This window comes from Chenopodium quinoa, unplaced genomic scaffold (assembly GCF_001683475.1).
Source record: "Chenopodium quinoa cultivar QQ74 unplaced genomic scaffold, ASM168347v1, whole genome shotgun sequence".
Lineage (NCBI taxonomy): Eukaryota > Viridiplantae > Streptophyta > Magnoliopsida > Caryophyllales > Amaranthaceae > Chenopodium > Chenopodium quinoa.
In genome coordinates this window covers 9,409,177-9,419,583 of record NW_018744239.1, presented here as the reverse complement: position 1 = coordinate 9,419,583, position 10,407 = coordinate 9,409,177, and the positions used below count along the sequence as shown (strand labels likewise).

Here is a 10,407-nt window from a genome sequence, read left to right as displayed (position 1 = left end):
TAATTATGGGATAATCTCATTATTTAATCAATTATTATCCATATAGAATCTTTTGCTCAAAATATCTTTAAAACTTATCAAAAATAACAACTTTAATTTTGACAATTATCTTTCAAAATAATATATATATATATATATATATATATATATATATATATATAGAAATGGGATCATATGAGACCACATCCCTTATGTGAGAACCCTTTTATATGTGAGGACTTATTATAACCGTTGGATAAATTATATCCAATGGCCACAATTAATCCCGGTCAAACAAAACAATTTCTTTTGAAACCAAGTTCTTGCGTTTTTTCTCTCTCCTCGTTCCTCTTTCACGCACAATTTCTCTCTCCTCGTTCAAGTTCATCGTAACTTAGAAAATGGAAAATCCCAACAAATTTGAAAGATTTTAGAGAGAGAAGCAATACTATGGCAGTAGAAGAGCTTGAGAAATCAATGGCAGCAACTGAGATTGAAGACCAGAGAAAAGACGATGATGATTTGGAGGAAGGCGAGATTATCTCTTTTTATCTTTGTTTTTCAATTTTATTAATTTGATTGTGAATTTATTGAATTTGGTTGTTTGAATCTTTTTGTGATGTGGGCGATTGAATTAGGGTTTTGATTTCGTTTTCTTGGAGAAATGTTATGTGGGTGACTAAGGTTTTCTTGTGTGATTTTGTTTAGTTTGATTTCTTGTGTTAGTTTCTTGATTAGCGTAGCTAATTGTTGATCATTATTCTTGGATTAAGGAAACATGAGTGTTGAATTTGTGAATCAGGTTGATGGTTTCTGTGAACAACTTGATTTTTCGAGGCATTTGGTAGGATTAGTGAGGGTTGCTTGTGATATTTATGGGTTTAATAGTCTAATAGCGTCAACTTTTTAACTGTCATTTGGTATATTGTTGATGATAATATTTAGGGGAAGAGAAGGATTTAGCTCTTCCATACAAATTGGAGCATTCTTTTCGGATATTGGAAGAACCATTTGTACTGTTACCGGAATACAAGGTTATTGAATCTGCTTGCAAGAACAATATCATAGGTCTACTGGATAAGTGACACTAGTTAAGAAATTATTCATTGAATTTTGGCTGTTGATGAATATTACATTTCTGATATTGAGAAATCTGAACTATAGTTTGAAATTTTTACTTAGTATGAAAATAAGAGTTAGCAACAATTTGAACATGTTGTAGACTTTAAAGTTTTATTCTTTCTAATTATATGATTAAGATACATGTCGTAGGGGCAGATTTTCACCGTTTCAAGAATAAAATTTAGCCTAAATGGGAGGATCCAATCTGTGCTAATGGAGGCAAGTGGACAAACAACCTCAGACCTATATGAACTTATGTGGCGAATATGTGAGTCGACTTCCTATAACTCCATTGTGTTATTATTGAAATTTTTGAATGAATGTGGATGATACTCTGCTTATTACCAGAATATCATATGCTTCATTCACGGATTATGTCTTTAAAATAAGTGATCAAGCTTCTTTTTCAGGAAACTGGTGCTAATCATTGTTCACTTGATTGTAGACGGGTCCTCTAGTAGCATATTACAAGCTACCTCTAAATCGAGTGATGGTGGTAATTTATTCTCAATCATTGCGAACTTTATTAATTATTTTTATATTTTCCCCTAGCTCAACATGATCTTTTTGAACAGGCCATTGCTAATCATGTGGCGTACTTTGGCTTCAACACAATGGTGGTCATGGCAGTCACAATGGGTATGCTCTCAAACTTTAGGGTTTCACTTGTAGCTGCTTCCTTTTTCTTTCAGAGTATCAGAACAATCATGATGTATCTTCATTTATGCATATTAAATTCAGGTATCTCATGTTCAGTTGTCAATCTTGTCATGTCAATTTGACTCACTAATTTAATCAAAATTTCACTTAATCAGTATCAAATTATCATTGCCTTTAGTCCATTCTAATATCTTGGGTTAACATTTACATACTTTGCCAATGCAACTTCTAGCTGCAATGATTAGGCCAATTTTTCCACTTCTGCCTGCGCCAAGATTGTTAGGGGACTTTATTAGTAATCACCCCCCCTAATGATCCAAATAGGAAAAGAAAAAAAAGGCTTACTTGAAAGTTTACCATGAGGTTTGCTTTTGATGCTTTAATTTTAAACGAGACCTTAATTTATGGGAGTAAAAAAAGAAGAAAAAAAGTTCATTAAAAAATGAAAAGAAATCTTTGCTAGTACAAGCATACTCTGTAATTTGAAAATGTGTTAGCTGAGCTGTTTATAGGGCAAGGGAATTTCCATGTTTTATTCTCTGGTTTTTGTTTCTCAGTTTGTTGTTCCTTCAGAGTTTAGTTCTTAGGTACTACATAAAGAGGAATAAATCATAATATAGCACTATATGTAGAGTATTTGAGGACCTTGGTTTCATTCACCTTATTTATGGCTAAATTGGTCCTTGAACCTTTTAACGTGCTCACTTAGTTTTACTTTAGTTTCTTGGAAGTAACAATGTTGAGTAACAAATCCGCAATTGTGTGTTGTGTTACACTTAAAAAGTTAAGACTAAATGTTTGCTCATTTGACAAATGAACAACTAACTATTTGCTCATTTTCTAAATGAGTAAAAAAAATTGATTGCTCATTTCCCAAATGATCAAAAAAAATGTTTGCTTATTTTACAAATGAGTAACTTATTATTTGCTTATTTGACAAATGAGCAAACTAATGGTTTTGTTGATTTAATGAATATTAAAGAAATGTTTGCTCATTTGACAAATGAGCAACTAAGTTTTTGCTCATTTGTTAAATTAGCAACTAGTTATCTGCTCATTTGCTAAATGAGCAAAAAATCGATTGCTTATTTCCAAATGATCAAAGAAATGTTTGTTTATTTTACAAATGAATAACTAATTATTTGCTTATTTGACAAATGAGCAAACTAATGGTTGCTCATTTCACAAATGAGCAAATAAATGAGCAAACTAATGGTTGCTCATTTCACAAATAAGTAAACTACACTCAATTAGCATGTAGAGTAATGTGAAAATGTAGAGTTTGAAAATTTTGAGTAGTTAGTGAAATCTATTTCTTTTGGCTATTGGCAAAACAATACAAAAGACACCCACTATTACAGGTTATAAAATTGCAAAACAATTCTTTGCTCATTTATCAAATGAGCAAACTATTTTTTGCTCATTTGTCAAATTAAATGAGCAATTAATTTTTGCTCCTTTGTCAAATGAGCAAACTATTTAATGCTAATTTGTCAAATGAGAAAACGATTCTTGCTCATTTTGTCAAATTAATGCTCATTTGTGAGTGTGTTTGAATGTTTTAAATACGTTAGCCTACTAGCTCACGGGTAGAGCATTGTGCAAATGCACAAAAGATGTGGGTTTGAATCTCACGTAGGTTCATTTATGTAATGTGGAGACACAAGTTTGTATGTATGAGAGTTTACTTGTAACAAAGTTTATATACCATTTTTTTTGCTCATATAATTTAGTACGAATTTGATTTTTTTTTTTTTTTTCAAATTAGTTTTGTTTATAGAGATAACCTATATGTAGGAATTGAACCTACATCCCCTATGCATTTGCATAGTGCTCTACCAATTGAGCTAATAGGTTCACATATGACATGTTGCCCTTTGCGATATTGGATCAGCTCCAGACTTTGGAGAGTAGACAAAATATCCTCTGCTTTGATGTCTGTCATGTGTCATGTCACTGAGCTCCTGCAAAACAATAAGCCACATATTCATCACAATCGAGCAAGAAACAGAAGTGCAAAAGTTTTTGTAAAAAACACTAAAAAATAGACACAGGGATCCTCAGAAGTTTCAAGTCTACAAACCAATGAGATAGAAGACACAGGGTTGCAGTATAATAATTTTTTTGTTCTTGTCATAAGATTAGATTGTTCAAGAATTAATCAAACACTGATAGTGCGTGCGTAAAAGTTCTTACTGTGCAAGTGGCTTTGATAATTGCATCTGTTTCATATTTGGAAGGCTTTTCCTGTCTAGACTCGAAAATACCAAGCATCACATCCATGAAGTCCAGCTTTCTCTGTGCCTCATTAGAGCTTCTGTTTTTTATGTTCATCTAACCACCTTTGAGCTATATGACCAATCTCTTTTGCTACTTCTTCATTTTTTTTCTCGTACCCTCTGATATCAAACCACCTCAAGAAGGGCAGTGCATCAGTAGGGACGAATACACCTGCCAATTCAAAGAAATCCCTGAATGCCTTTACACACCTATTATATTCCTCCCCTTGGTAGAATTCTTCAATGACTTGACTGAAATTAATTTTACAATAGTGTTCATGCTTATATTAGTAGACCATTGTTTCATGTCAGTTAATTTAGACCTAGCAACTGTTATACTCTTCATCGCCGATCTTACCTCAGATATCCTAACATGTTTAAAGATCTCTACCTGGTGGGCAGACAGTAGCTCGATAGTGGTAATCTTACGCATCTCACGCCAGTATTGGCCATATTGGCTGAAGCCCAACATGGCACCATTGTAAGCCATATGTTCTATAAAGATTTTTTGAGGACGATTTAAGAATGATTTGTCATTGGTGCTGCCTAAGCACTCTTTCGCCATTTCTGCTGTACTCACAACCAAAGCTTGGTGGATACCAAGCTTGATCATAAAGATTTGACCATATTTATCCGCTGATTTTCCCAAGGTTATGTGAGGAAGCTCTCCTAGAAGATGTAGATGGCCAATAACAGGCCAAGAACCACAAGGCTGGGGAGGTTTCGCCTTGGTATCGGTTCTCTTTTCTTGTTGAAACAGACAGTAGAGGTAGTAGAGAAATAGAAATAAGGCAAGAAAGCTTAGCTTGTAGCTTCAGCAGACAGCTGAAATAGTAGTTGAAATTTAAATTCCATTTTGTTGTACAACTTTTTTGTGGTGGTGAACTGAGACTTGTGTTTTTGAAGTTTTTCTTACAGACTTCAGCAAGATATTTCTGTGATGGGATTATTCGTATGATATGATTAAAATTACTAGAATAGTCTATGTTTAGATACTGAAGAAACTTATTTAAAAATGTGAGTGCTAACTCTATTAAGTTTGTTTTCTTTAAAAAACTAAATTATTGGTGTTGGACTTTTGTTTCCACTTGTTTTTTGTTTTTTTGTTTTTTTTGACTAAAAAAGTATCCTAAACTATAATGTATTTGCCTCATTCTAAATCTCAACCTTAGTTTTGTAGGAATATGACGTATGGGATGACAATTTTGAGCAAAATGCTATGTGAACAAGCCAGGAAAAGCCTCAAAAATCGCCTGACCTTGCGGCTTGGTGCTTTGCAGAGGTGAACATGCATTGAATTTATCTATTAGGCTTGTGAAATTAACCCATGAGATTATATATCTTGTGCATCCTCCATAATTTTTCTTATTATTTCAATTTTATCTTATTTAAGTTAGTTGTATTGTAAAATATATTTGGATGCCAACAATTGTGATCTGTTGCTGGCCGGGGGTATTATATATGCTTGGTTGCGTTTGGTGATGTGGAGTTCACTGTTGGTGTTAGGAGTGTGATTATAATTATGATAATGAGATAGTTATGTTGATTATATATGTCGTCTATGATATTGATTGAGATTATGATTATGATATTAATTATGATTATGAGATAGTTATGATATTGATTATACTTATGCTTATGATGATGATTATGATTATTAGATTGTTATGTTGATGAATATGCTTATGTTGATGATTGAGAAAATGTTGGTAATTTGATAATGATTTAATTGATGGCTACAAGATTGTTACGTTAAATGTTATGATAATGTTGGTGATTTGAGAATGATTTACTTGATGGCTATAAGATTGTTGTGTTAATGATTATGATAATGTTGGTGATTCGAGAATGATTTACTTGATGGCTATAAGATTGTTGTGTTAATGATTATGATAATGTTGGTGATTTGAGAATGATTTACTTGATGGCTATAAGATTGTTGTGTTAATGATTATGATAGTGTTGGTGATTTGAGAATGATTTACTTGATTGCTATAAGATTGTTGTGTCAATGATTATGATAATGTTGGTGTTTGAGAATGATTTACTTGATGGCTATAAGATTGTTGTATTAATGATTATTATAATTTTGGTAATTTGTCCTTGATGTACTTGATGGCTATAAGATTGTTATGCTAATGGTTATGATAATTGTTTCGGGGTTTTTTGATGTCCCGCGGGAGAGTTACAATTCCGGGACTGGATCCATGCGCCTGTACCTGCAATATAACGGAAACTCCGGTTGGTGGGAACTCTGCTTCTGACGATCAAGTTAGAACGTGTTTAAGGAGTAAAAGGTGCGGAAAGTAAAAGTGATCTGGTTCCTCTAAGGGGATGAGTGATCGAGGTGTGCAATTAATGCTAAGTCTGGTCTAGCAAGTAGTATGCACGAGGGTTTAGCTTCTCTTGGTGAGATGATTAATTATATTAGAATCCGTTTAATAAAGGCTAATTATTGTATTTATAGCCTTGAAGTACGTACCAAATACTAGGTTAAATGGTAAACCTAGGACTGATTGGGCTTGCCTCGGGATTCGGGCCCAGTTGGCCGTTTTTTCGGGTTGGTAGATAGTGGGCCACGTGGCGTGACGCGATTGGTCCATGCCGGACCTCCTGGAGCATGACACGTGGCAACCCTTAAGTGGTCCACGTGGCAGGGAAAAATCCCCTAAACATTTGCCCCTCACAGGGGTCACGTGACTTGTCACGTGATGCCTGTGACAGGTGTCGACTCGTAACAAGGCCGTCGCCTGGGACAGGTGTCGACTTGTGGTAGGCCGTCTGTTTTTTCCCGCCTATTTTTGAATTTAGGGTGTGACATTTCAAATTCTCGAATAACCCTATATAAGGGCATGTTGACCAAGTCTTTTGTTCACATTTTGTGAACTTTGCAAGAGAACTCAGAACCTCTGAACTTAAGCTCTGAAATTTCTGGACGACAATTATTCATCCGACTGTTTGCACTAGCCGACTGTTTGTGGAGACCGGCTACTTTAGACTTCCATCTCCTTTCTCAAAGAACTTCCAATCTTCAGGTAACCGTTTGCTCTTGCACTTTTTCATTTCTTTGCATTTTTCTTTTGAAGATATGGTATCCCAAAAGCCCCCGGTACGACCTAGGTTAGTGATTAGTCGGTCACCGGGAACGGCTGAATCTAGGACTAGGAGTGCCGCCTGCCCCTTTTTGGACCAATCTCTGCCCTGTGCTCCAAGTCCGACTCTCTGTGTCTGTGCAGGACACTATGGCCAGAACAAAGAGGACCGCTAGATATACAAATTCAGATGGCTCCTCATATTATGTTCAAATGAGCGAGCTCTCTGACCAGCCGCCTGGTCCCCCAAGCACTCCGACTGATTCAATTTTGGGAGAATCTGAGGAGGTTTAGGGGGCCACTCATATGCTTGTTGATATGTCAGGACTAGAGCCGATCCTTTCTGAGAAAGAGGAGTCGACCTCTTTTGAGAGCTCAAGTGACTCTGAGTCCAGCTCATCCATCCGACATTCCCCGGATTCAGAAGAAAGGCATTCTCGTCTTCATGAGGCGAGGGCTTCTCATGCTATCGAAAAGGGGGACGGCTGGCAGAGCCGTCTGCTTCTCATAGGGAGTTGAGCACCCCCTACTATTGCCATGTCCCTAAAGGCAGGATTAAAGCCATGTCCGAGAGACTAGGGACATTTTAGGCGGACCATGTGATGGGTCCTGATTATTTTCTAACAGTGTCGGATGTTGAAGATACAGTAGTCTGTCCTGATTCCCCTTGCATCTGGCTGTTCAACAAATCCTGGATGGGTACCAGGTGGGGCTGTGGCAGTTGGCCCCAAACTCATGGTCCAACATTCTGGTCTTTGTGGCCGGCTGTGAAATGTATGGGGTTGAACCAAATTTCGCAGCGTTCGCCCAAATGAACTATCCGAGTCGGACCCCAAAAGCAAGCGGTACCGACTGGTACCAGATTTCTAGCCATAAGGGCTACTTGATGACAAGAGGGAAGGAGAACAAGTGGAAGGACTGGAGGAATACCTTCTTCATTGTTTCCAGCCCCAACAAACTTCTCAACAAGAGGTACAATAGATGGAACAGGGATCCACCTCTCCTCGCAGGCGGCTCTGGACTTCCGCCTGTTCCTCGTAAAGCCAAGGAGGAGATCCTTGATCAAGGTCTCTTCAAAGTAGAGATCAGGGCCAACTCTGCTACATGGGTACGAGAGTTAATCCCCCTAAACTGCATACCCAAATACAATTGGTTGTATGATGAGTATTTCCTGGCCGCCTGTGGCCTAAGTGAACGGACCACTAGAGGTAGTCGGCTCTTTTTATGTTCTTACATTTTTTGTTTTGCTTAAATTTTTACTAACTCTGTGATGCATTTTGTAGGTGAATCCATGAACAAAATCTCTGCTTCTAAGAAGGCGGCCGCCCTTCTTCGCGCGGCTATTATTGGCCAGAAGCGGCCCATTACCGACTCTCCCTCAAAGGAGAAGTCCAAGGTGAGCTTTCCACACTTCTAAAAATTCTTTGTGTTCCCCCCCCCTTTTTTTTTTCCATACTAACAACCTTTTCTTGTCGCAGGATGGTGCACCCAGATCTTCTCCCTCCCAACAACCGAACCCCAAGGTTCGGAAACAGACGGCTGGGAGTACGCCTGGTTCAACCAGGAAACATCTGACTGAAAAGAAGGCGCGGACCCCTCAAAGTGGGTCAAAACAAACAACCGTCCTTAGGAACACTCGGCCTCTAAGAGGTATAATTGGTTTAAATTTGCAATATTTCTTAGAATAGGCGGCCTGTTGCTTTCCCCTTGTCTAATTTTCCATGTTTTCTATTGTAGGCGGCCATCAAGAGCCGGACTTGGTCCAGATGGCTAAGTCTATGGTCAAGGCTGTTCCCTCAGATGACAGGGAATCAGTCAGGGGAGTCGGCACCCTTGACTCCGACTCTATCATGGGTCTACTCTCTGAGGTAAACTTGATGAATTTTCTTCGACATTGGGCAACATTGGCATTTAAGTGCCGCCTATTTCTTGGAAAATTTTGACGCCTGTTTTGTTGATACGCAGTCCTTGCTTCGTGTTCATGGTCTCCGCCGACCCATCAACGAAAAGAACAAGGAGGTAAAGGCTGCAAAGGCCATGGTCGCCTCTGATTGTGACCGGGCAATGTTTCAGATTGCCTAAAATGAGATTTTGACAACTGACATTCTGTATTATTAGGCGACTGCCACGTTACAGGTCAAAACCGAATTGGAGGCGGCCAAGAAGAAAACTTGGAGCTGGAGAAGGCGGTTAAGGACCTTCAAAACCCAAGTTGCAGCCGCTAAAGCATGCAAATCATGCGGTCGAAGAGCTTAAAAAGTCGATCTAGAAGCTCAAGGAGCGCCTGTCAACCAGGAGGCGGCCTTGACCAAGCAACTCAGCGCTAAGGCTGAGTCCGAAAAGATGGCCCTGGCCAGGATATGATGGAGGACTCTTCGGCCATCATGAAGATGACCTGGACTGCCCTCTTCCCAGATTCAGACTATGAGAAATGGGAGTCCAAATTCGCCGCCTACATTGAAGAATATAACATCAAGATTATGAAGCAGGCGAACGATGAGGATGAAGCGAAGGATGAGGCGGCCGACTCCTCTTCTGAAGGTGGGGATGAAGATGAAGAGGAGGAGGAGGACGTCAACAAGGGGGAGACTGAGAAAAAGGAGGCGGACGCCAACCAAGAACAAGCGCCGGCTAATGAGCCAAGAGAGTGTGCTTGAGGAGCAGGCGCCCATTGCCGAAACTGATCAGGCGACTGCCGTTACTAAAACCCCTCTCTCCAATGCTTAAGCTGCTTATTTTTAAACTCTTCTTCGGCCAGCGTGCCATCTTCTTTTTTTGTATCTCTTTACCCGACCAAGGGGTCGGGGTCTATGAATATTTTTGCTGGCCTCCTTGGCCGGCTGTTTATGAATGAATTTTGGCGACATTTTAGTCATCTTGTCCAGCAATCTTAATTTTGTTATTTCCCTTTGCCAAGTGTAGAATGTCTTTAATAGCCGCTTATTTATCATGCCGACTGTTCTTGCTTGTTGTCATCCTTTTTGCATCAAAATTTTCCATTTGAATGTTTTTGAATGTTTGAATGTTGCTAAGTATAGAAGACGTCTTAGTGGGTGTCGCAACCGACTGACTGATATTGTTGCCCCTGGCCGACTGATTGTTTCTTTATCAGTCAGTCGGTCATGAGTTTAGTCGGCTTCCGTTGAAAAATTGGAATAGCAGACTTTCCAGACTTGGATCATTTTAGGAACATTACCCAGGTCGCCTATTGGTTGCGCTTGGGCACAGGCGGCCGTCTTGAGGGTTTTAAGTAATGGTTGTAGTAGGCGTAGTTG

The 10,407-nt window shown here is 38.6% G+C and overlaps 1 protein-coding gene and 1 pseudogene across 7 annotated transcripts; one reads left to right on the top strand and one right to left on the bottom strand.

Moving 5' to 3' along the window:
* The first annotated feature begins 291 nt into the window (after positions 1-291).
* LOC110694469 lies at positions 292-10,090 on the top strand. Of its 7 annotated transcripts, none has more exons than XM_021871642.1 (10): positions 292-1,013; positions 1,258-1,369; positions 1,512-1,597; positions 1,677-1,740; positions 5,213-5,322; positions 8,416-8,528; positions 8,611-8,782; positions 8,870-9,000; positions 9,098-9,151; positions 9,251-10,090. In XM_021871642.1, the coding sequence occupies exons 6-10, from the start codon at positions 8,424-8,426 to the stop codon at positions 9,386-9,388; spliced, it is 600 nt and encodes a 199-aa protein (XP_021727334.1). In that variant the 5' UTR covers positions 292-1,013; positions 1,258-1,369; positions 1,512-1,597; positions 1,677-1,740; positions 5,213-5,322; positions 8,416-8,423; the 3' UTR covers positions 9,389-10,090. The 7 variants fall into 7 exon arrangements, with proteins under 7 accessions (XP_021727334.1, XP_021727333.1, XP_021727338.1 ...); XM_021871641.1 differs by having other exon boundaries at positions 1,252-1,369; XM_021871646.1 differs by having other exon boundaries at positions 292-1,369; positions 1,547-1,594.
* Positions 3,542-7,103, bottom strand: LOC110694373 (annotated as a pseudogene).
* Positions 10,091-10,407: the final 317 nt, after the last annotated feature.

What these genes read in the sequence shown, in the direction of transcription:
- LOC110694469 (XM_021871642.1), top strand. Translation starts at nt 8,424, where the DNA reads ATGAACAAAATCTCTGCTTCTAAGAAGGCGGCCGCCCTTCTTCGCGCG. An exon ending in CCTCAAAGGAGAAGTCCAAG is followed by an intron (nt 8,529 to 8,610) that starts GTGAGCTTTCCA and finishes TTCTTGTCGCAG; the next exon opens with GATGGTGCACCCAGATCTTC. An exon ending in TCATGGGTCTACTCTCTGAG is followed by an intron (nt 9,001 to 9,097) that starts GTAAACTTGATG and finishes GTTGATACGCAG; the next exon opens with TCCTTGCTTCGTGTTCATGG.